This window comes from Sinocyclocheilus anshuiensis, unplaced genomic scaffold (assembly GCF_001515605.1).
Source record: "Sinocyclocheilus anshuiensis isolate Anshui unplaced genomic scaffold, SAMN03320099.WGS_v1.1 scaffold840, whole genome shotgun sequence".
In the NCBI taxonomy this organism is placed as follows: Eukaryota; Metazoa; Chordata; class Actinopteri; order Cypriniformes; family Cyprinidae; genus Sinocyclocheilus; species Sinocyclocheilus anshuiensis.
Genome location: NW_015552598.1, coordinates 211,755 through 237,488, shown reverse-complemented (window position 1 = coordinate 237,488; position 25,734 = coordinate 211,755). Strand labels below are relative to the sequence as shown.

The window sequence follows — 25,734 nt, the reverse complement described above, 5'->3', positions numbered from 1 at the left end:
AGAGCTTGTAACACTCCAAAGAGAAAGGAAAAATTTAAATCGCATCATATGACCCCTTTAAGACAAACCTTTATTTATTATTGCCATTGCATTGTAGTTCACATTAACTATGGATATGTTGTGCTAACCTTTGACAACCAGAAAGTGTTATGTAAACCAGTTTGTTTTCCAGCACAAGTGTTTATGAATTAATTGCTGTCTTGAAGTATCCTGTATAATTGTAATTATAGTACTTTTAATTTTCAGCTATTATTGCAAAAGCACAACACAATGGAAACAAGCCTCAACACAACGAAATTAGCACAACACAATGGAAACAAGATGCAACACAACGGAATTAGCACAACACAATGAAATTAGTCCTATGCATTGTGTTGTGGCATTTTCGTTGTGTTGTGCACTACTGGGCCACCAGTATGTTCTATATGACAGAGCATCAAATATTGTACACATTTCATGCAATATACAATATATTTGACTATGTGTTGCTGTCCCCACAGTCCCTTCCAGATGTGATGTGCTGAAGAGGTGTTTCATGCGTGTACCATATGCGTCACAGGCCCTTGACAACTTCAACCAGTTCCTGAAAGACATTGACGTCACTTTGCCCAAAGTGCCTTCCATGCCCAATCTGCCCCCTGCTCTCTCTCAAATCACCCAACAGCTGCCGTCACTCCCTCCTCAACTGGCACAGCTACCACAACAAATTTCCCAGCGACTCTCCAATATCACCCCACAGTTCCCAAACCAGATGCTTTTTAGTGCTCCTCATTTTCCCAGCTTCCCCGTGCAGTTATCCCGCCTCCCACAACAGCTGTCCAAAATTCCGCAACAAATTTCAAACCTCCCGCAAAAGGTATCCAACTTTCCACAAAGGCTGACCAGCATTCCATGGTTTTCCATCCTTCCGCAACAGGTCTCCAACATTCCGCAACAACTCTCCAGCATTCCACAAAAAATATCCAGCATTCCACAAAAGATAACCAGCATTCCACAGAAGATATCCAGCATTCCACAGTGTGCCCAGCAGTGCTACTCTAACATTCAGAGCCGTCTCAACAAACTTAAGCCGGAACAAGATGCCCAAGGAGCAACCGCAGAAGAGTAGGGATCTGGAGTTGGACCATCTCGTCCGCCAGTCCCCGCTCCAGTCCCCCCCTACCCCTTCACCCTCTTCCCCAAGCTCCGTCCTAGACTTACCCAATGTGCCCTCTTACCCCCGTCTGCCACCCATCACCCCTTCCAGGCAGTTGTCAGGCGTCTCCAACCCTGCCTTTCACATTGAGGACGACCCGACCTCTGCTAGACCCTCAGGTGATCCACACTGTCGCCTTTTTTGTTAGACTAGTCTGTGCTATGCTTTTCTTATGCCTTGCTGCCAAATGTGACTTAGAAAAAGTTAGGTTGTGGGTGCCTGTAGTGACCAAAGTGACCTCTTTATGTTCCAACCATTGACCTCATTCCCTAAGGTCCATTTTACCTCAAGGTAAATCTTGAAGAGGGTGCTACTGAAGGTGTCCGTGTCAAGGTTTCTTGTGTGTTACTTTATCGAGTATCGTCTAATCTCCAGTGAGCTCCAGACTGAGTGTGCACCCGGCCGTGAATGTCGAAGATGTCGACTCCGACCGAGGGAAAGGAGGAAGACGATCTCGCCCCATACCACCAATAATAAACCCACAGGACCCTAACCTCAAAACCCTCACTGTCCCTGGTGCCCGTAAAGCCAATCGGACCAGGTAAATCTGCCTTGTTTGATTAATCAATGGATGTAGAAAAGTGTGGTTACATTAGCAATATTTCACAGCCAAAAAGATCTATTGTTTTTTTGTCAATGTAGCAATGTATAAGGCACTGCTCACACAGAAGTCACTTTCAAATCAAGAAGTAATGCGGTGAATTCATGTGAACAACTTGAACCCTCATGCGAAATTCCAGATTACATGGATTCTTATCGAAATGGTTGGATTGCAGACAATGGTATAGGTGACCAAAGAGTAAATATAAAGGACATTTGCACTGCACTTGTCCTGTGATAACATAAAGCCCAAACTACACTTCATGTTTTACAGAAACTTCCACTTTCCCACTGTCTGAGGGAAACTCTTAAAGCCATGTGTGCTGTTCACATCCAATCAGTGTTATTGCCCTCATAAATATGCAAATCATAATGTTAATCCAGGGTTTACAAATATACATTGAATTAACAAGTTCAACTGTGAAAAATACACAAATATTGATATACATTTTATGTTTTGTTTCTTTTCTGTTCTGTTGTCTGTGCACACACAATCACTTACGCACATATATACACGTCACTGGATGCAAACAGTGCATGCAGAGACCGAAAACCACAGACAATTTGGACCAAGATGTAAGATGTTTTAAATAAGTCTCTCAGAACAATCCACTCCATATTCTCCTCTTCATTTTCTGCATCTGTGTGCCTATTATTAAGTATGTGAAGACTTTCCCATTACCTTACATACCATATCAGAGTTGTTGTTTTTTTCATTTCATTTTTCAATGCATTTATTGTAACTTGTCTTATTTTTGTGATTAGTCCTGTAGAGCCCCATCATAACATACCCTTGTTGTCTTCTTACAGCAAGAGACTTTACTCACAAGATGATGAGGAAGAAGAGGAGTTAGAAACTGCAGTCCGGGCCTGGCCAAGCCAGAGTAGCATCTCAAGTGCAGATGACGGGTAACAAATACATACTCTTTTAAAATGTGAAATTAACATGAATGCATGAAAATGTTGCTGGAAATGTGGCACAAAACACATTACATATATAGGCCAGTTGCAAATTATGTTGATGTTCTTTAGTGTGCTTTGGGAAACCCAAGAACAATATATATATATAAATATGGGATTGTTTTGGTGACTTTCTTCAGGCTAAATCAACGGCCAGCCTCTTCAGCCAGCCAAACTAGTACTGTAGTAAATGAGAGGTTACAAGAGCTGGTCAAGCTGTTCAAAGAGAGAACAGAGCGAGTCAAAGAGAAGCTGATTGATCCAGATAACTCGGATGATGAAACACCACCTGCCTGTGAGTTAAACCCAAAATATCACACCAAGTGGCATTTATTATAAATAATGTAAGGAGATGCTAGCAAAAATTCTAGCAAATTGTTTCTTATAAATGAGTTTGTTGACAAAACAATACATATAATGTGCTTAATCAAGACAAAAAGTATTTGGACGCTGGTTGTCAAACATTATTTAATGAACTTAGTTCCTAATTAAAGTTGGGGCTAGTTGTTTAAAAAAAAAAAAGGTTGAGAAATGCTGTATCATTTCTTTGCACATGCCACTTAAGTTGTTATTCAAGTTGAAATTCATACATTTTATGTGTGACTTAAGTGTACACATACTTTTGAGGGCTATTACAGTTTCAAAGTGTATGTACCAAATAATATGGTCTTTTATGAACAGCCCCAGCTGAGCAAGCTCCAGCTCCTCCTCCTCCTCCTCCTGAACCTCCAGCAGATCAGAAAACAGAACAGGAGGTACCCGAGGCCCCTGCTGAGAAAGAAGAGAAGAAAACAAAGGTCCTGTGCTGTAAAGTGAAACCTCAGTCCAAGATTGGTCGGCTTCTGCAGTACGGTTTTCCATCCAGCATCGACCCATTCACCAGTAAGCGCTCCTCCCGTCTCCTGCACTCCTCTCTTCTCTTTGTAATCCTGAAGACTACAACTGTCTAATTTTAGCTGTCTTGGCATTCCATAAATCCGATCATAAATCCGATCCGATCATTTTTTTGTTCTGTTCTCACACCCTTTTCCTCCTACGCTTCACATTCCGCTCTCATTTTTAAACTTAAAGGGGTCATATGATGCTGCTAAAAAGAACATTATTTTGTGTATTTGGTGTAATGAAATGTGGTTATGCGGTTTAAAGTTCAAAAAACACATTATTTTCCACATACTGTACATTATTGTTTCTCCTCTATGCCCCGCCTTTTTGATTTTTACAAAGCTCGTCGGTCTGAAACCCCGGCTTAGCGTGCGCTGAGGCCGGGATAGAGTGAGCTGAGGCGGGCTGGACTCCGCTTTGTCCACGGTGAAAGTTGATGTATTCCCTCAGCGACCAGCACGGATCAGCTCTAGGCATGACGAAGCAGATATCGTCCTCTTTTGGAAGACCAAACAAAGTAGTTTCGCTTTCACAACGAAGCACACAGCGTCTTCAGGACATGGCTGCAGCGTCAACAAAACTACAGTGAGAATCAAAGTTACGCCTTCTTTCTTTGCGTGAACATTTGGGCGGCGTTATGCAAATCTTCTCAGATCGTGACGTAGGTATGTGGGGGCGTGTTAGAACGAGCCGTTTTAGGTAGGCGTGGTTAACTCTTAACTTTTATAAAGAATATCTCTTTGGTTTTGAGACTTTAGTGTTTGCAACTTTACAGATCTTCTTTATGCACCAAGAGCTTGTAACACTCCAAAGAGAAAGGAAAAATTTAAATCGCATCATATGACCCCTTTAAGCCTTTGGTAACTAAGCATCAGGTTTATAAATGATAAATTAAAAGAAAAACTTGTGCTTTTGTATAAGGGGATAGATTTGGTGCACATTGGTGATTTAATTTAATTTATATTTGTTAATTCATTTAAATCATTCAAGTTTAATGTAAATAAATAAAAAATTAAACATTGCAACTCCTACAATTTGTTTGGTTTTAAATAAATATTTTGGTGAACCACAATATTTGTTTTCCATAAACCATTTGAGTAATCTTCCATTGCTCTGTATTCTCTGTAGATCTGATCTACGTACTTTGGCTGTTTTGCGTGTCTTTGGCATTTAACTGGAACGCATGGATGATTCCTGTGCGTTGGGCATTTCCATATCAAACACCAGATAACATCCATGTTTGGCTGTTGATTGACTACTTATGTGATGCCGTTTACATACTGGACATCCTGGCCTTTCAACCCAGACTGCAGTTTGTGCGTCATGGAGACCTTGTGGTAAATATAGACAAAGACAAGCAAAATATTGGAGTAAAATTAATGTTTTTTTCACCCTGTTTTGAAAAATATTTGTTTTCAGACCGGCAAGAAAGAGATGAGAAATAATTACATCAAAGCTGTACGATTCAAGGTAGTGAGACATTTACGCTGTTTATCGTTTCATTAAATACAAATTTGGACTTTTTCAGACTGATTAAATTTGATGCTCTGAGGTACTGGACACATTCTGTAGTCTGAGGATGTCATTTCCTGTGTTGCAGCTGGATGTGGTCAGTCTACTTCCTCTGGAACTCCTCTACTTCAAAACAGGGATTAATCCACTTCTTCGCTTACCCAGGATCCTGAAGGCAAGCTGCTACTCTGACCGTCTAACTGGACTTTAGAAAGATCAGTCCATGATGAACTTAGCTAATTCTTTAATGTGTCCTTCCTTTGTGCAGTTCATGTCTTTCTTTGAGTTCAACAAGCGTCTGGAAGCTATACTGACCAACGCTTACGTTTACAGGTTAGCTGTTAGCTTCTATAAACCTTTCTATTGAGAATTTGTGCAACATTTTATTTGGAGTGTTTATGCCCGTTCATATCTCTCATTTCATTTATCAGAGTTATTCGAACCACCACCTACTTGCTGTATGCCGTCCACTGCAATGCATGTCTGTACTACTGGGGCTCTTCATATGAAGGTCTGGGTTTCTCAGAATGGACCTATGATGGGACAGGCAATAGGTAAGTTAATCAGTTCTGTTATTAGCTTTCGTTTACATCCAATCCAGTTTTTTTTGCACCAAAAATAGTTTTACATGTTTTGCTCCTGTACCTTTAAGAATTATGTATGTAAATGACCTGTTATGATTGGCTGAAATTGATGCACCAACATAAGGTTGTTCATTATAGTAGGCCAAACTGCTGCATAGTCATTAATATGTAAATGTGGGCAGGCATATGTTAATTTACTCATGTTTACAAATCATGGTGATTTTTTAAAACAAATAAAAAAAAATTATCCTATAACCCCTTTAAATTTTATCTTTAAACGTAATATTTTCAAAGTTTATATTTTAAAATATAACTAATTTGTTTATATTCACTTTGTGACTGTTTCAGTTATTTTCGCTGCTACTACTTCGCTGTGAAGACTTTGCTGACCATTGGTGGTCTGCCAGAACCCACAACACTTTTTGAGATTGTGTTTCAGCTCATCAATTACTTTATTGGAGTGTTTGTGTTCTCCATCATGATTGGTCAGGTAAGGCCATTATCATTGTGTGAAAGGCATCAACTGATTGGTTTTCAATAGTGTTTAATATCATTGATTGAGGCTTGCGTTGTGTCAGATGAGAGACGTTGTTGGTGCAGCGACTGCGGCTCAGACAAACTATCGTGCCTGTGTGGATAACACAGTGAAGTACATGGCCTCCTACCGCATCCCTAAAGATGTGCAGAACAGAGTGAAAACCTGGTACAGCTACACGTGGCAGTCCCAAGGAATGCTGGGTAAGACCATAAGACAGACATCAACGCCAAAATACATTACAGGCATTTATCCATAATGGTCAGTTGATTACTTTAGATAAAAATTGACATTTTGTGGTTTCATGCAGATGAACAAGAGCTATTAGATCAACTACCCGACAAGATGAGGCTGGATATAGCAGTGGACGTCAGCTACAACATTATAAGTAAAGTGCCACTCTTCCAGGCAAGTGCTAAAACTTAAAAATCTGCATAAATTCTAATAAATACAGTAAAATTCTAACAAATATATTTAAATAAATAATATATAAATTACATAAACATATATACATATATAATTGAATATAAATTGAATTTAAACCTCGCGCCGAGACGCCCAAACTGTTAAAAGCTGCACTGGAGATGACAGAGAAAACAGGAATGAAAGGAACATGGTCCAAAATTAAGGACAGGAGCAACAGATCGAGTGTCTCCTTGCAGGTACATACCCTGAATTTGACCCAACAAAATTGATTTAAATTTAATATATATATTAAATTATAATGATATAATAATTTATAGGAAAAATATATATAACAAGATCATTTTATATATATATATATATATATATATATATATATATATATATATTAGTTGTAAAAAAATATTTGTAATATATAATAAGTATTTATCAAATATATTTCTTTCATTTCTTTCTTATGTAGCACTCCATTTCTTCCTCTGCGGTGCCCAACTCTCCAGTCCATGAAGCGCACTCAGATCAAGACGCAGACACTCTGTCTCAGATATCAGACAGTTCAATGCAAATCCCCACGACCCCCACCGGCGCTGGAGACAGGAATGCATTTGCTGAAGAGGGCCCAGCAGAGGAGGAAACTAAATAGAAAAGAAGTAATCCAGTGGCAAATAATGCAGCTACAAAATAACCCAGACAGCTGAGACCATCAAAATAATTTGCAGGACACTGTTGTGCTCAGTGTTTTGCTTCTGAAACGGGTCATGTGGTCAGGTACAGTCAGTGAACTCAGGAATTCTCATTTCGTTTTCTCATTCAGAATCTAAATTAATGATATACAGTAATAAGCAGAATATAACTTCTCATACATCAATAAGCATATCATACTAGCATAACCCATGAGGTCTACCCAGGATGTCTGGATGCTTTTAGCTTTGGTCAGATGTCAGTTACTGTAGTGAATTATAGAAAGTCAACTAATAAGATTATTTCACTCTTGATAAATAACATGATGTATGTGCTTACACCTGTTAACATCCCTAATGAAGAGCTATTGCATTAAAACAGACCTGAAATCTTGTTTGCTTCTGCTATCCAAGTGCCTTAATAAACATTGAACACTGTTAAGCACTGTACACACCCTCAGTGCTCATTGCTATATGAGCTCATATATATTTTAGCATTATGTAGCATTTCGTCCCAGTTTTTCAAAGTATATCCCAGTGTCCCAACAGTTCACTTAAAAACGCAATACTTTTCAGCTGTGTGGCCTGTTTGAAACACTCTAGGTCTAAACTAAAGATGTTACATTAATATGAAATGCACATTAATTTGTAACATTTTCTCTGAATGTATAAACTGCATCTTTTGGAATTATTGTTATACTTTCAGGTCGGTTAGTTTCTCTGTGCAACATCTGTCTGCTGAAGATAATAGTGTCAAAGTTTTTTATTCCTCTGTTCATGATATCCAGATGTAGGAGGAAAAGTTTTTGCTGCCATTAACTAAAATCAAATAGTTAACAGCTTTTCAGAAGTAAGAACAGATGGGGGCAGAAGGTTTAAAAAATGAAAATCGCCTTTTTTATATAAACTGTCTCTGAAGACTTGTTTTTAATTACGTTTTCTTGTTTTTATAGCTTCCTTGTTATATAAGTGTGCGTCAAACACTGGAAAGTTAGTTATGCCTGTTGGACAATAACACGTTAAATGGAATATATACTTTTGAGCTAGCAGCTAGACATTATGTACAGGCTTTATTTATGAGTATTATTTACTTGTGTAAATGTTGTTGATTGCTGATACTCTTTATTTGTATTATATTGCTGTTGCAGAATGTTTAGTATGTGTTTAGTACATTCTGAGCAGCTAAAATGTTTTATGGCCTGAGTGACTCAATTGTAAATAATTCAAATAACTGTAAATAATAATCTCTAGGTCAGTGTTGAGTGATTTGAAATTGTGTCAGAATTAAAGTAAATGATTGTATGACTATTTGTATATTTTTCTTTGATGCTCCACTGTACAACGCTTTTCTATTCTTTCAAAAAACAATTCTCCATTTTTTCTCCTTTCTCCCTTTTTTATTGCAGAGCAAGAATTCTTACACAGAAATATACATACACAGGATATACACAGTGTACTATTGTTACAATAATAGTAGCATCAAAACAATAAAATTAAAAATCATCAAATTTAGTTACAAACTCTTATACAATAAAAATATATCTTAAGTAATTAGCCGCGTTTTTATATATGTTTTATGGATTATTGTTTTAAGTTACAGAATGCACATTTAGTCTCCATGTCTCCAATAATCTCGAGACTAGAAAAGTTTCAAAGAACCGACTGAACACCAGATATAGTCATCATAATCATCAGATCCTCCTGTCCACCCTCTCGTCCCTGGCTCTAGGCATCACAGGGATTCCACTTCGCTGGTTTGAATCCTATCACTGGTAGGTCTTTCAGGGTGGCCTGGGGAGGGGAGGTATCCAAAGCACATCAACTGTCACTGGGGTTCCTCAGGGATCAGTTCTTGGACCCCTCCTCTTCTCCATATACACTACATCACTGGGTCCCATCATACAGGCACATGGTTTCTCCTACCATATGCTGATGACACACAGCTATATCTTTCATTTCAACCAGATGATCCAACGGTAGCTGCACGGATCTCAGGCTGCCTGGCGGACATCTCGGCATGGATGAAAGAACATCACCTACAGCTCAATCTGGCAAAGACTGAGCTCCTTGTTTTCCCTGCCACTTCAACTCGACAGCATGACTTCACCATCCAGTCAGTGCAATTACCCCATTAAGTTCGGTCAGAAATCTTGGTGTAATCTTTGATTACCAGCTGACTTTCAAAGACCACATTGCAAAAACTGCTCGATCTTGCAGGTTTGCATTGCACAACATCAGAAAGATCAGGCCCTTTCTATTGCAAAAACTGCTCTATCTTGCAGGTTTGCATTGCACAACATCAGAAAATCAGGCCCTTTCTAACGGAGCACGCTGCACAACTTCTTGTCCAGGCCCTTGTCATTTCTAGGCTGGACTTCCATCATGCACAATCAAACCTCTACAAATTATTCAGAATGCAGCAGTACAACTGGTCTTCAACGAGCACAAAAGGGCCCATGTTACACCTCTCTTTATCTCCCTGCACTGGCTACCGGTTGCGGCTCGCATCAACTTCAAGACATTGATGCTTGCATATAGAACAACCACAGGCTCAGCACCCTCCTACTTTTTGAACCGATTTAGTCCAATTCGTAAATGAATCAATCAGACGGGTTCTGTGAACAGGTTAAATCGACTCATTGAAAACATTCGACTCGGATCCGCTGTTCATTCATCACAGCATTCATCATCACGCGCTTCGTACGTCAAAATGTCGAAAGAGGCACGCAGAAATTGTGGATGATTTCGTGAGTATGTGACGAGGCATTGGAGTGAACTGAGTTAGGGGTGCAAGAAATGGCGTCAAAACGTCCTTTTTGCGATGCAGACTTTTTGTGTGCTGTTTGTCACGATGTTTTCGATCGTCCTGTGGCGCTTCTGTGCGGCCACAGTTTCTGCAGAGACTGTGTTGAGCAGTACTGGAGTGTCAGTGACTCAAGACAGTGTCCAATGTGCAGACAAATATCTGCTAACACGCCTTCCCTTAACTTGGCTCTTGGAAACTTATGTCAAGCATTCCTGCATCACAAACGGCATTTAGAGGAGCTGTGTGAAGTTCACCAGGAGAAACGGACTCTGATGTGTTGTGTTGATGAGCAGTTAGTGTGTGAGATTTGTGGACAATCTGAAGAGCACAGAAATCACACATACCGTCCAGTTCAAGAGGTCGTGGAGGAACATAAGGTATCTTGAAGATGTATAACATTTTAATGATGTTAGGTCAACTTTTGAATATTTAATGTTCTAATAAGCAATTCAAATGTTTTACTTTTAGGGAGTTCTGCGGTCAGAAATTGATCTCTTGAAGGAGAACATGGAGCTCATGCAGCAAGCTGATTTTGAGTGTGATTTATTGGCACTTAAGATGAATGTAAGAAGTTTTACAAATTATTTACAAATGCTAAAAGGTGCACCAAGTAACTTATTACATAGTCACAAAACTTTTAAATCCAAACATGTTTAGGTTACTATACAAATTACTTTAATGTTGAAATATAATTTAAAAAAAATCACGAATTTTCGTTTTTAAAATGTAAGCATGAACCCCCAACCCCACCCCTAAACATAACCATCACTGTGGCGTAAGCTGATCATAAGAAAATGTACGGATGAGATTGCACAATTTCAAACAATTGAAAAATAATTAAAATTAAAAATGTGTCGGTGCACCTTTAATATAGTCAACTTAGCATGTTATAATTGTTACAATAGTATAGAGTAAGCATTAACATGTATTGGTGTTTTTAATGTGAATCCTTTCAGTATGATGCAGCAGATTTGGAAAATCGAATCAAGGCTGGGTTTAAGGATATTCACCAGCTTTTGGATGACGAAGAAAAGGCAATGTTTAATGAACTAAAACTGGAAAAGAAGGAGAAACTGGAAAGTCTGAAAATTAAAAATTAGATGATCAGTGAAGAAATTCAGATGCTCACAACTACTATTAAAGACTTGGAAAAGGAGTTAAATAGTGGGGACATCAGAATAATTCAGGTTAGCTCTTTGTTTTGTCTTATGTTTTATTAAAGTGAATTCAAAAATTGCTAAAATTAAACCGTTCCTATTTCCTACATTTTCAATAGAAATTCAAGGACACATTTGTGAGGTAAGCAGGGTTTCTTCTCCAACTATGACAAAGTTTTGAAATCAAGCATAAGTTCTCACTGCTTAATATTTTTTTTTCCAGAGCCCAGTGCAAACCTGAGGAACCAGAGATGGCTCCAGGAGATCTCATTGACATTGCAAAGTATGTGGGCAACTTTAATCACAATGTTTGGCAGAAAATCAGACGATCTATCAGTTACAGTGAGGCAATCTATAATTCAAACTCTTGTAAATACACAAAATACAGCCTTTCTTTCAGTGTTTCATTTCTGCTCTTAAACACTCTTTCTCTTAGCTCGTGTGGTTCTGGACCCTAACACAGCCAACTTTCACCTCACATTATCTGTTGATCCGACAAGTGTGTGGAATCCCAATAAATCTGAGGTGATTAATGAGCAGAGTAACAATAACATTGAGAGATTTGCTGATTGTCCCTGTGTGCTGGGCTATGTGGGATATTCCACTGGGAAGCACACCTGGGACGTTGACGTGGAGGAGAACACGTCCTGGATGGTAGGTGTCGCCATAGAGTCTGTCCAAAGAAAAGGAACCAATGGCTTGCCCAGTGGAATCTGGTGTATCGGGCATGACAGGGAGGTACTTAGTGTCACGGATCCTCTGGAGTCCCGCGTCCCGCTACATGGATTTGCGAAACCCACAGTAGTGAGGGTGAACCTGGACTTGAGTGCAGGACGGCTGTCGTTCTCAGATCTTCTGGGAGAGACGGTCTATCACACCTTCACACACATTTTCACTGAGAAGGTCTTTCCATTCTTTATACTAAGTGCCATTTTCCTCTCACTATTCTGCCTAAATCGTTCAATAAAGAAATCTAAAGTGCCTTTGCATTTGAACCGATTCAGTGATTTAGTTTTGTCTTTTGCTTCTCCAAGGCAGATTTAAATTTGAGTTGAAGTACCGCATTACATTTACTAAACTTAGTTTTTACGAACATTTCATTGCTATGGTGTCTTGTGTTTGACGGAAAAGACAGCCTTAATATTTCTGCTTTTGCTGTGTGTTCTTGAGGTTATTATGGTGGTTTAGTAAGTATTAAAATGTAGTAAGCTTGAAAAAAATGACATTGGTGTTATAGTCATTTATATGGGCTGTTTGTTTGTAATGACTTTTGCTGAATATTTAAGGTTAATCAAAAAGTTAATTTAAGCAAAAGTTCATTTATGCTTTCATTACCAAAATAAAGCATTGCATTATAAATGAGTGGAGAAAGTTATGTCTTGGTACTTGTTTTGTGTTCAATTGCCATCAGTAAAGATGCATTTAATTTGAAATGTTTTAATGTTTAAATAGTTAATATAATGATATGTTTATTTTTAAGAATCATAAGTCATAAACATGTCTCAATCCAACAGGTTTAGCTACCTGAAAGAAAAAGTCTTTTAATTAAAGGGGGCATATGATGTTGCTACAGCGTCACACACGGCGGGCTAGAGTGAGCAGAGGCCGGAGGCCTTGAGTGAGCAGCTTCTGGCTTGAGTGAGCGGCGGCGGCCGGGCTTGCAGCAACCACATGTGACGACCCCGGGCTGGACTCCGCATCTTCTTTATGCACCAAGAGCTTGTATCACTCCAAAGAGAAAGGAAAAATTTAAATCGCATCATATGACCCCTTTAAATCAGTTGAAGGTTTCTACTCTATAAAAACCCATCAAATGCCCTAGAAGCAGGGCCGTACTAATTGTATTGATATATATTTTTAATATTTTGCTTACGTGTAGTATCATATTTTATACATTAGCTTTTTATGGCGCATATAATATAAGAATATGGCTGGACAAAAAAATCCTCATTTTCATTCAGAGGCCCAACTGAGCGAAAAAAATGCAATTTGATGTAAAATGTAAGGTAAAAGTAACAGAAAAAAACTATGAATCAGAATGCAGAAAGCATGTAGAGGATTGTGTAGAACAGGTTTTCAGCAAGATTTTGAGCAAAACATGACACTGCATGTATAGTGTTACATTAATTCATTCCGCAGAAAGATATAGTCCCTTCCATAGTATCCTCAGCGCGTCGCTATCTCTTGCGCAGTGATACAGTTAACAGGTGATTCACGTCGTTTTACTAAAGGCTGATTAACCAATCAACATCCAGCACCGGAGACGGGTGAGGGTGACTGAGCTCGCTGAATTCTGTAGTGGTGGTCAAGGTGGCGAAATGGGGTCGTTTTCTGACCAACATTTATCGTGCCCTGTTTGTTTACACATTTTCGACGACCCTGTGATTCTTCCCTGCGGCCACAGTGGCTGCAGAGCCTGTGTTGAGCAGTACTGGAGGGTCAAGGGTGAAAGAGTGTGTCCAGTGTGCAGAGAAATGTCTGCTGCGAACAATCCTCCTCTTAACTTGGCTTTGAAAAACTTATGCCAGGTGTTCCTGGATCACAGGAGGCATTTAGATGAGCTGTGTGAAGTTCACCAGGAGAAACGGACTCTGGTGTGTTGTGATGATGAGCAGTTACTCTGTGAGATTTGTAGACAATCTGAAGAGCACAGAAATCACACATATCGTCCTATTCAAGAGGTCGCTGAGGAACTTAAGGTAGGCCTATTATATGGTGTAGAATATATGAATATATTGGAAAGATATTTATTGTAACTAATGTGGTAACGATAGACTTGAACACAGGGACTGCTTTTCTTTTGTTTAGTTTATTCAGTTTATTCAGGTAAAATGGGGGCGTAGTTGTGCCGAGTTTGAATCATACCAGTGAATCGATTCTTTTGAATCCGTTCACGTATAGCTGCAGGTTATGCCAGTCGGTGTAGATCTTCTGCGTTGTGAGTGAATCACTCAACCGATTCGTTGATTTATCAAAATATACGTATTACAAATTTACAGAGATTCTCCAGAAATGTTAAACATAATAAGCATTATCTCCGCAGATAATGACTTGATTTTTTCTCCCCATAAGACTCCTTCAAAATTTCTTAATTTTAGGGAGTTCTCCGTTCTCAACTTGATCTTCTGACAAGAAAAAGGAAGATGATGCAAGATGCCGGAATTCACAGTGATTGCATGGTTGACCACATAATGGTAGGAGTAAGCGTTTGTTTTCCAAATTTTACTGTAAAGTTTTGCTATGTAAATTCATCTGGTAAATGATTCTCATAAAATAATGTTTAAATCTGTAAAACGTCTGTAATTATAATGTAGCCTACACCATGCTCCTTTAAAGTCCGTGTAATGTATAGACATCATTTAATGTTTTTTTTTTCTTTGAATCCTTTCAGAATCAGGCCACATTTATAGAGAACACAAGCAAGGATCATTTTGAATCTCTCCATCAGTTTCTAAAGGAAGAAGAACAGGCCATGCTTGAAGAACTAAATCAGGAAACAGAGCAGAAAGCAGACCGCATCCAAGAGAAGATGCTGAAGATAAATGAGGACATCATCTCCCTCTCGAACACTATTGGACATTTAGAAAAGGAACTTGGGAATGGAGACATAAGAATAATTCAGGTTAGCCATTTATTCTTCTGTCAACTTCTTCCCCCTCCAGGTAGTACAGATGTACAGTAAAAATACATGTCAAACCTCCCTGCTCTGCATCTAATACTTGTTTCTTATTCATTTTGGGGTGCTGATTCCAAAAATAGTGCCTGTTTTGCTCTAGCATGTTACACTTTCTCACAAAATATTTATTTCATGGCATTTTTTTGCTTTTGACAATCATTTGTAAGGTGAAGAAGTCTTGTATTATCCCTTAATCTTAGCTGATTTTCATATGTGTGAATTATTCTGAAGACATTATTTTATTCATGATCCTGATTCATCCTATAAATCATTTGAAAAATCGTCATTCTTTGTGAAAACTATTCACCACATGCAGTTTTTTTTTTTAAATATTTTTAACAGCATCATCAAATGAGGTATTAATAGCACCTGCAGGGCTATGTTAACTTGGTATTTTAACTTAACTATGGTATTTTTTCACAGTTTAATTACTAATAATTTTAACATGTTAACTGTTTTCTACAATTAATGTATTCGCACATTTAAAAAATGGTTTGACGTTTTCATTAACTCTTATCTCCTGCATGTTAGAACTTCAAAGAAACACTTAAGAGGTAAGCAAGCTTTTTTCTTTCCTCCTGCCACCTGTTTATGAAGATTTAAAGCGTCAGTGCTTACTGTTGAATGTTTTTTCAGAGCCCAGTGCAAATTCCAGGCTCCAGAGATCACTTCAGGAGACCTCCTTCACTCTGCAAAGTATTTGGGCAACTTCAAGCTCAATGTTTGGAAGAAAATGAGAAACCGTTTCAGTTACAGTGAGTCAGTCCATATATATTTAGCAGCCATATCACCCTGTAGCCCAAGACTGGTTGCCCACTGAAGCTAAGCAGGGCTGAGCCTGGTCAGTACCTGGATGGGAGACCTCCTGAGAAAACTAGGTTGCTGCTGGAAGAGGTGTTAGTGAGGCCAGCAGGGGGTGCTCACCCTGTAGTCTGTGTGGGTCCTATCGCCCCAGTATAGTGACGGGGACACTATACTGTAAAAAGCACCGTCCTTCGGATTAGGGATGCTCCAGTCCGCCTTTTTCGCTTCCGATACCGATTCCAATACCTAGGGTTCAGTACGACACCCGGTAGCAAGTAACAAAACAACATTAAATTCCGGCAAGAAGATAAAGTCCTTTTTGCAAAATCATAGACATGTATTTACAAATCAAGTATAATGGCAACACAGAATGATCTTGGAGAGAGCTTTACCAGGTGGATGCTGCACACTGGTGGTGGTTGAGGAGATTCCCCGCCTTTCATGTAAAGCGCTTTGAGTACCCAGAAAAGCGCTATATAAATGTAACGGATTATTATATTTAATCCACAAATACAACATTTTGTATCATTATTTTTAATCTTTATGCAAATCTCCGATAGGTCCTGTGGTGCTGGACCTCAACACTGCTTGCCATCAACTGTCAACGTGCACCAATCTGACTACTATATCAAACCACGAAGATCTTATGGAGGAAGACAGGCAGGAATGGCTGCCTCTCAATAGAGAGAGATTTGCTGATTGTCCCTGTGTGCTGGGCTATGTGGGATATTCCACTGGGAAGCACACCTGGGACGTTGACGTGGAGGAGAACACGTCTTGGATGGTAGGTGTCGCCGTAGAGTCTGTCCAAAGAAAAGGAACCAACGGCTTGCCCAGTGGAATCTGGTGTATCGGGCATGACAGGGAGGTACTTAGTGTCACGGATCCTCTGGAGTCCCGCGTCCCGCTACATGGATTTGCGAAACCCACAGTAGTGAGGGTGAACCTGGACTTGAGTGCAGGACGGCTGTCGTTCTCAGATCTTCTGGGAGAGACGGTCTATCACACCTTCACACACATTTTCACTGAGAAGGTCTTTCCATTCTTCTACAATGAGTGCGCATACCCTATTAGTATTCTGCCTGTTGTTGAATCTGAAGAGAAATAAAGAGAATAATGTTGCCTTTCAGATACAGTGTTCTTGATATTGTTTTACTTTTTTCCGCTTGTTACTGCTATTGATATGGCTGTAGTTCCAAGGTCACTAAAGTTTGTAATGGCTTTAAGGTGTGTTCAGAATTAAGTAAACAATTTGGATTATGCATGTTATTGGTATAGCTTTAAGTACTATTTTGAATTAAACTTGTTTATCTTTGTGGGAAATCCTGTTACCAAACCCCATAGGAAGATGCTTTGCCATTCCTCCTGTTTGTGGAATAAAACTCGGTTGAGTTCAGTGTAGTGAGCCTTTTTATTTTAGTATAAACTTGAATCACACCCTCCTTGGGGACAGGATAGTGCTATTTTTAGTATTTGAAATAATTCATTCATAATTAGTACTTCATACATAATTAAAATGACAGATATTATATTTATAAAGAAAATATTTTTGGGGCTGCAGCTGAAGAGTCTTTCGGTTGGCTTTGTCCTCCCAAACACTTCCTGCAATCACACCATCAGAGAGAACAGACTTCACCACATGCAGTGGAACCAAAGTGCAGAAACAAACTTTTATAAACCTTTTAAAATAACTACAAGTAGCTGAAGTGCTTGAGTTATAAATGCTCAGACTGTATTAATGAGTGTGTGATGCATGTTAATGAACTTCATACAATCATATAGTCAGTCATATAGTGCATCATATAGTCAATCATATAAATCAGCTTATTGATCATAACTCCGATTGATTTGATCATATGATGAATGAATTACAAAACAACCTAAATAAACTGAATTTAAAAGACTGATTGTTGATTATACAATAACAGCAATTGTTAGTTTCTTTGATTTATCAATAATAAGCCAGAGAGGAAGAAATCCAACACTTCGATTTATTTTTTAATACGTTTGCCATTTTTTTTTCAACTCTGTTAATAACTCTTTAATATAAATTAATGTCAAATCAAAAAGTAATGACAAAAATTATTAGAGGAAAAAATATGATTTATATAACAAACAAGACATGGTCAAATCGGCTACAGTTGGTTACTTATGTATGTATCATTTGTTGATTGTGAACCCAAATGCCAATCAGCGTTCTACATTCCAAATCATTTTATGACGCCGCAATGGGAAAAGAGTGTATACTTGTGTGAACAAGCTCCAAAGAGAATATAGTCTATGAGAAAACAGAAAAAAGAATTTCACAGAGAAGAGAAATGTTTCAAGATAGCTGTGGAACATCCCTTGGCTTTCGCCCGTTTCTGCCATCAATCACCCGGCAGTGTAACTATGTACAGATTCTGTCAGAGCATCGAGAGTCTGTGAAGCCCACTGGCCAGACACCCACACACCTACAACTCCTGGTGACTGGAAACAAGCATAACATTGGTCTGCTCGACACTAACCAGACAACTATGCCAAGATCTTTAATTACAACTGAAAGGCCAGGCAGAGAAGTTAGTAAATTTACAGTGCCGACTCTGCCTCCGCTGGTTCGTACATCTGCTGTCAAGACGGATAAACCCCGAGCTCCGCTTCTACAGTCTGTTCCTCTGCCACAGGTTCTGACTCGGCGGGTAAAACCTGTGCCTCGAAACCCTGACGAGGAACCAGTTACAGCAGACAAGCAAAGCCCACTTCGTCAAAGGAACAGTGGCTATAAAAACAAGCGGCTAAGTAAAGACAAACAGCAAAAGCCATTAAGGCTCCTGACCGTCGCTGACATACCGCCAGTGACTGAATCAGTGAGGACCCTACTGATGTCCAAAGCGAGCGTTCAGCAGCGTCCACACCGCCAGCGACCCGCAGCGAGCCGACGGCGACACAAGAACAAGAAGCAGTATCTGTTGCGTTAAAATGTGGATGTGTCCAGCGACATGACAAATACATGAGCAAAAAAAAAAACAAAATTTTATTTACTTATTTAATAAAAACTTATTTCTGTCATACAGCTTTCATACTAAATGTTATAATAAAAATGTTAATACAAAAAGCTTACGTTTATTTAAAATTAAGTTTTTTATATTAAGCCAAGGCTACCGCAGATAGCCAAAATGTCTGTTAAAGATCGCTTCATCTGGAAAGCATCTGTGTACAAACATCTTTAAGATGCCAGTTTTACATACATTATAAATCATAAACATCATAAAGACATTTTCTAAATGTCTATTTTACATCTTGACGGGAAATGTTCTAGAGACATATTGCAGGAGAGCACCACTCCAAAGAATACGTAATTGATGCAAAAAATATTGTGCAATGATGAAAAAAGCATTATATTATATTATCCTATATTATATTATATTATATTATATTATACTATATTATATTATACTATATTATTCGGTTATTCGTGTATATTTCGGTGTATGGCGCATTTTTATGTTCTCGTTTACATGAATTACTGCGCCATCTGTCGACACAAATCCAAAGTCTGATTCCGTTTTTCATTAAACTACGTTTCCCAGAAAACTTTGCGCGCTGCTTGCACGTGATATCAACTGCTCTTCCTGTGTCCGTAGGTTGTTATTATTTGTTGTTTTTTTTTGCTGTTGATACATTTTTTTGAGGGTTGTGGGAACTGGCGGAATTTGGTGTGGATAATGTTGGGGTTTGGTGCATCGCTTAATACTGTGTAGAGAGGAACAACAGGAGGGTGTTATCCTCAGATGTTCCCGTGCTCATGAATGTTCAGGAAGACAGTCCACGACCTGCCAGCCTCTGAAGCGATTTAATCATAAACAGTTTTAAACTGTCAACGATTTAATATTGATATTAAATTGATATTAATGATAATAAATAAGACCAGATGACTGAGGTGAACTTATAGTCATGGAGAGTCCACATTTACCTGCTGAGGTGAGTCAAGCTAACACAGTCCCTATTAACGACTATACGTGTTCATTACATTGTGGTTTAATCGTAGGACAGCATGTTTTTGACACTTTACCATATAGATAGCACTGAATAGATATGAAGAATGACATTATGTCACACTTTTTTACCCCAGTTAATACTTCTTAGTATAGGTTAGTTTTTGAAAGTAATTTTCTGTATATTGGGTAAGTTGTCACAATGAAACCTGCCTTTAAACAGCCAGTTATAGGATTTTAAACTACAATTAAACAGTAAAACGATTATATGTGTGAGGGCCTAAATATATTAATATTATATAATATTTAAAATTATAAGAAATATATTCTTATGATATTTATTTATAAATGCATATATTAATAAAAATATTTATTCAAGAAGTAATATATAAATTGTGAAAAATACTGTTTTCCTGACATTTTGTGTTATATATGTATACAAATTATTTTTGTCATCTATATATGTGTCCTCTGTACATACATCATCTTATTATTTTATTGTCCTAAGATGACTCCTTGGATTTTTCCCCCCAGTCAGTTTAATAAAAGCAAAAATAAATAAATACAAGACAAATCAAATTTATAACATGAAAGTGACAATTTGCCCCAACCTTCATTATATAGTTGACTCTTGTCTTAATATTTAAGCGAGAGAGCGCAACCTGTGACTTTTCTTCTTTCTGCTCCAGATAATTTCTTACATATTGAGTTTCCTTCATGTAATGGATCGAAAGGAGGCGTCACTGGTGTGTAAGAGTTGGTATGATGCATGCCAAGACCACCGGTTTCAGGTTTTTGTCATTTTTCTTTTGAACATCTAGATGATCTAAAACATTATTCCTTTATTGTGTTTAGCCTGCTTCCCTAATTGTTTAAATTACCATTGCTTTACCACAGAAAAATGTCACTTTCAAGTTCCCTGTTTCCACATCTTCACTGGACTTTATCCGTGCACTTGCAAGGCACCCTCGCTGTGGCCTAGTCATCAGCCATCTTGATGGATCCAGTCTGTCAAGACAAGTACTTCTGGAGGTGGGGCTTCACCTCGGCCCTCGCTTGGACAGTTTGGCTCTACCTGGCAGCAGCGTCACAGAGGCTTCACTGCTGGGCCTCCTACCACATCTGACCGGCCTTCGCATGCTGGACCTCCAGGGGCTGGACAGCCTCTTTATGTCTGGAGCTTTTTTGTCAAGAGAGGAGCACCGTCGACAGGTTACATCTCAAAATTACATAACATTTCTGGAAACTTTCCAAAAATTTCAGAAAGTTTCCAAAAAAATCCTGGAAAGCTTCCTAGCTTTCTGGAGAGTTTTGGACATTTTCTGAAAAATGTTCACCTTTTTGCAACCCTACTCAAAATATAATGTCCATTTTTATTCTGTAAATTAAAGGGATAGTTCAGCTATAGGCAGATTCGAAAATGTCTTCGGCACAAGCTTTACCATTAACGCTACTGGAGCTGTTGTTAGAGTATCATCTTTTTTAGTGTTGTCTAGCCCAATCACACGCTGGTGGGCGGAGCTAGTGTAAATAGACTCTCCATTTTTTATTATAGGCTTTTCTAAATGAAAGCAGTTAAATGTTTATAGTTTTAAAACCATTATTTTGGCTAACCAATTTTAAATATTTACTGTTTTTTATAATATATATATATTGTATGCATGTACCATCTTATTATCTAATGTCATCTGATATAATCAATTATTTTTGCAATAATAGGTCCAGAATGCTTTGAGGAATCTGGAGGAACTGGACCTGTCTGATCTGCGCTATCTCTCAGACCTCTCTTTTAATCGCCTGACGAGTTGCACGCCCAGGTTACGCAGTCTGTCCCTGGCCGGATGTCACATCGCTTTCGAGTTCGACCCATACAGAGGTTGCCCGGTCGGGTTTGGCTCTTCCGCTCTAGTTTCCCTCCGTAACCTCCTGAGTCTCTTGCAGAAGCAGGCCTCCACGCTCCACAGCCTGGACCTGAGTCGCACCAGCATCACTCCCGAGTCGCTCCGCTCCATAGCTCAGGTGCCCGGCCTGCGCCTGGAGGATCTGAGTCTACGCGGCTGTAAAGAGCTGACGGACTACTCCATGGAAATCCTCTGCAAGCAGCAGAACGGTCTGAGGACGCTGGACCTCCGAGCCTGTACGGAGTTAACCAGTAGGACGGTGCTGGCTGTGGCCACTGAGCTGAAGGAGCTGCGGTCGCTGTCCCTCTCGCAGGACTGGAAGATCACGGATAAAGGCCTGGCCGAGCTGATGACGCTGCCGTGCTTGAGGAGTCTGGATCTGTCAGAGTGTCTGCATGTCAGTGGTGCAGACCTGGGGAAGGGTCTGTCCTCTCCACAGCCCAGGGCTCAGCTGGAGACCCTTAGCCTTAGAAACTGCACTTACATAAGGGTGAGGCAGAAAGTGCTGAATGGCACGTATACATGAAAAAGTGTATCCTATCAGTTAACGGCCAGTATTAGTAATTTTTTTAACAATTGTATGGGATTATATTATATATTTAATTGTTCCTGTTCATATCCCATACTTTTACATATAGATTCCCTTTGCCATCAACTAACTATCTTTAAAAATACTTATAGTTTATTAACTGTAAAATGCAATCTTTAACAAATTTCAAAATGATTATCCATTTTTCATATTTTAAATAATAATTATATTATAAATAATAAAATATTATATTAAAATTATAATGTTGTGATGCCTAGATTGACAATTAACAAAACAAAAACAGGTATAATATTTTATTTAGAATTTAATTTATATTTTAAAATGTAATTAATATATATAAAAATTGCAATTGTAATTCATATATTTTATATTATAATTTGAATATATTTTATAATTAACAAAATCGTGTACTTTTACTACTTTACCTTTGCCATCAACTAACTCTCATTTAAAGCTAATCTTTACAAACACTTATAGTTTAATAACTGTAAAATGCAATCTCTAACAAATTTCAAAATGATTATCCATTTTTCATATTGTAAATTATAATGTGATGCCTAAATCCACAAAAACTATTTAATTTAATTTAGTTTTGTGTTTAATTTTTTATGTATTAACTAAATATTTGTATTTTTTTCTTATAATTTTCAATATAAAAATATAAACATGATAATATTATAATTCTAATATAATTTGTAATTGACAAAATAGTAAAAAAATAATAATAATAATAATTATTAGATTATTATACCGGCTAATATTTAGGGTAATATGAATACATCTTACAATTTTAGTTGATATTTTGTATTTAAAAAAAGGTTAATATTAATGTCTATTTTTAATTTGGTAAATTATAATGTGTAAAACAATTAGTTTTATTTTTTAATTATTTATTATTAAAAATATGTGAAATATATTTTTTATTCATTTAAATTATAATTATATATAAATAATTATTAGCATGTTATACGTGCCAGAATGTAGAGTAACATGAATATATCATACAATATTTTGTTTTATATATGAATATCCATTTTTCATGCTGTAAATTATATTGTTGTGATGCCTAAATTCTTTTAAAACTTTTTTAGTTTTAATTTATGTATTAAAACATTTATATTTTATTTAGAATACTTTTACAACTTATGTATGTAAATACTGTTAATACTAATTAATACTAATAATATGTCAATTCTAATATTATATTTACAACATAACTATAATCCGTAATTAATAAAATAGTATCAAACTGTAAAAAGAATTATTAGCTTATTTAGGGTAAGTAAAACATGCTATTTTTGTGTCGCATAATTGAATTTTAATATTTTCCTCAAATGATCCTGCAGACCTTTTTTTGTATTGTCTGCCTTCTTGCTAAAACCCTGTATTCTCAAACAGGATACAGTCATGTTCTCCCTGACACAGCTGCTCGGCCGTAACCTGCGAGAGCTGGACCTCACTTCCTGCGTCTGCCTCACTGACCTGAGCGTTCGTGCCATCGCAACGTACCTCCCTGCGCTGGTGGTGCTGCGGCTCGGCTGGTGCAAAGAGATCTCCGACTGGGGGCTGCTGGGAATGGTGGAGCCCACCAAAGATTGTGAACCAAGAGACAAAGAGGTGGGATTGCCCTGTTGTTGTTGTTTAGTTTAGAACTAATATAACGTTCTGATAATAACTGCACACAGTTAGCTCATAAATGCCCCAAATGTGAAGGAGGATAAAGGCCCAAGCTTTACTAGGACGTTTGGGAACATGGGCTTTTTCCAGCCTCCCAGCCTGCCTTTCCAGGAGAGGCCACGTCTCGTGACCGAGGAGGACCTCGGGGCCTTTAGGGAGCATCAAGAGGGAGCGTCTCTTTTGGCCCTCAGGGGTCTTCAGGAACTGGACCTGTCGGCCTGCTCCAAGTTAACTGACACCAGTATCACACAGGTCGGTACCTCAGTGATCAAAGCATGTACTTTCAAAAACTGGCACAGGATATGATGTCAAAATGTTCCTGGCCGCCTCAGGTACTCCGTTTCCCAGACCTGCAGCGTCTCTCGCTTTCTATGCTGCCTGAGATCAGCGACGACAGCTTGGTGTCTGTAGCCTATCACTGCCGCAGCCTCACCAGCCTGGCGCTCAGCCACTGTCCCCAGATTAGTGACCAGGGCATGGCGCGGGCCCTTCCGCTCCTCCACAGACTGCAGCATCTGTTCCTGGCCTGCTGTGACGCGGTTACCAACGAGTAAGTGGCGTCATCCAGTCATTCGTGTTTTTGTTTCTCTGCTTAAAGCGCTCAATGTGTTCCTGCAGAACTCTTTCTATAATCTCGCTGCACTGCGACAGACTCCGGACCCTCGATGTGTCCATGTGTAAGGATATCACAGTGCACCAGGTGGACCTCCTCCAGTCCCGGCTGCCCTTCCTCGAGAAGGTCCAGTGTCGCTTTGCCAACGGTGCAGATTTTACTATGGTACTATGAAGCTGTAATAGTGCATTAGTGGCTGTCCACTTTTTCAGCAGCGTTGTTTCCAGAAGTAATTTTTCTGCTTATTGCTTACGTAGGGATTTATAAAAAAGTATTCGAAAGCATTTGAAGCCATGAACAAAAGCGTACAAAGCAAAAAAGTATTTGAAAAGTGGACAAGGACTTGGCTGAAGGAGAGAACTAGTATACCATGAAGAATTGCGAATTACAATCGAATTAAAAACGATGGAGAAATATAGATCTGCTCATTTAAAGTTGTTGATTATATCTATAGAAACAATATATTTAAAGGTTACTACAAAAATATGGTTCCCTGCAGAGCTGTTTTATGTATGATTTGCTCACCGTGACTCTCTGATTGGTGGAATTTTATGCACAGCATCATGGGTAATGTAGTTTTTCCACCACAAATTCTGCTGTTATTATTTTAAAAAGAAGTTGAAATAATGTAAACTTTACAAGTCGTGGTTCAAAATCGATTTCATTATGGAGAAAATGAACTGAGTTTTACTTCTGCAACCTGACCGCTGCACTCTGAAATATTATAAAATTTAAATATATTTAAAAAACTGAAATATATTTAAAGCACTTTTAACTCAGGTATGAAAGAGTAATCAATTCCTAAATGCTGTATTGTTTTGCATAGGACTGTAATTGTGCTATTAATGTGGTGAATCACTGCTTCTGAATGAATCTGAGGGTCCAAACATTTCAAATGACTCCAGTAGAACTGTAAACATTATCTGCTATTGATTAGTAGATATAAATCTCTACTTCCAGGCAGTATACATCAATAAATATAAGAATTAGTTTTTTGTCTTTTCATTATCTTTTCCCACTGTGATTTGAATGTGCAGTTTTTATAGTATGTTACTTTACAACTTGTGTGTTTTGTCAGCGCCAGGGTAAGGGTGAAATTTCAGGTTACATGACCGAGTAATAAGCTCAAAGGTCTAGTTTTATAATACAATTTGTTGCTTAACGCAACCTGTAATTAAAAGTATGAGTCATGTTTCAAATGTGGA

The 25,734-nt window shown here is 38.3% G+C and overlaps 3 protein-coding genes and 1 pseudogene across 3 annotated transcripts in view; all 4 read left to right on the top strand.

Moving 5' to 3' along the window:
* LOC107665677 (cyclic nucleotide-gated cation channel beta-1-like) overlaps positions 1-6,694 on the top strand; it is a 9,333-nt gene extending 2,639 nt beyond the window's left edge. Inside the window, exons 4-17 of the mRNA XM_016456662.1 lie at positions 501-1,314; positions 1,571-1,736; positions 2,330-2,371; positions 2,606-2,704; positions 2,896-3,050; positions 3,437-3,637; positions 4,766-4,974; positions 5,057-5,107; positions 5,238-5,324; positions 5,418-5,482; positions 5,581-5,703; positions 6,082-6,223; positions 6,312-6,471; positions 6,579-6,694. Of these exons, the coding sequence (XP_016312148.1) occupies positions 1,080-1,314; positions 1,571-1,736; positions 2,330-2,371; positions 2,606-2,704; positions 2,896-3,050; positions 3,437-3,637; positions 4,766-4,974; positions 5,057-5,107; positions 5,238-5,324; positions 5,418-5,482; positions 5,581-5,703; positions 6,082-6,223; positions 6,312-6,471; positions 6,579-6,694 (1,851 nt within the window). The 5' untranslated portion in view covers positions 501-1,079. The remainder of the gene's footprint in view (positions 1-500; positions 1,315-1,570; positions 1,737-2,329; positions 2,372-2,605; positions 2,705-2,895; positions 3,051-3,436; positions 3,638-4,765; positions 4,975-5,056; positions 5,108-5,237; positions 5,325-5,417; positions 5,483-5,580; positions 5,704-6,081; positions 6,224-6,311; positions 6,472-6,578) is intronic.
* A 3,303-nt stretch (positions 6,695-9,997) lies between these two features.
* On the top strand, positions 9,998-12,393 carry LOC107665676 (tripartite motif-containing protein 35-like; annotated as a pseudogene).
* A 1,182-nt stretch (positions 12,394-13,575) lies between these two features.
* trim35-40 (tripartite motif containing 35-40) lies at positions 13,576-17,149 on the top strand. Its single transcript, XM_016456717.1, has 6 exons — positions 13,576-14,033; positions 14,433-14,528; positions 14,726-14,956; positions 15,542-15,564; positions 15,647-15,765; positions 16,375-17,149. Exons 1-6 carry the CDS (start codon positions 13,653-13,655, stop codon positions 16,920-16,922), a joined length of 1,398 nt encoding a protein of 465 aa, XP_016312203.1. The 5' UTR covers positions 13,576-13,652; the 3' UTR covers positions 16,923-17,149.
* A 2,345-nt stretch (positions 17,150-19,494) lies between these two features.
* fbxl9 (F-box and leucine rich repeat protein) lies at positions 19,495-25,533 on the top strand. Its single transcript, XM_016456756.1, has 8 exons — positions 19,495-19,774; positions 20,478-20,579; positions 20,686-21,000; positions 21,508-22,179; positions 23,638-23,856; positions 23,953-24,168; positions 24,249-24,466; positions 24,535-25,533. The coding sequence occupies exons 1-8, from the start codon at positions 19,748-19,750 to the stop codon at positions 24,701-24,703; spliced, it is 1,938 nt and encodes a 645-aa protein (XP_016312242.1). The 5' UTR covers positions 19,495-19,747; the 3' UTR covers positions 24,704-25,533.
* Positions 25,534-25,734: the final 201 nt, after the last annotated feature.

Bases quoted from the DNA above. Each gene is read 5' to 3' on its own strand.
- trim35-40 (XM_016456717.1), top strand. From the start codon at position 13,653: ATGGGGTCGTTTTCTGACCAACATTTATCGTGCCCTGTTTGTTTACAC. The intron at 14,034-14,432 runs GTAGGCCTATTA...TCTTAATTTTAG, and splicing joins AGGTCGCTGAGGAACTTAAG to GGAGTTCTCCGTTCTCAACT. The intron at 15,766-16,374 runs GTGAGTCAGTCC...AATCTCCGATAG, and splicing joins GAGAAACCGTTTCAGTTACA to GTCCTGTGGTGCTGGACCTC.
- fbxl9 (XM_016456756.1), top strand. From the start codon at position 19,748: ATGGAGAGTCCACATTTACCTGCTGAG. The intron at 22,180-23,637 runs GTGAGGCAGAAA...ATTCTCAAACAG, and splicing joins GAAACTGCACTTACATAAGG to GATACAGTCATGTTCTCCCT. The intron at 24,169-24,248 runs GTCGGTACCTCA...TGGCCGCCTCAG, and splicing joins CTGACACCAGTATCACACAG to GTACTCCGTTTCCCAGACCT.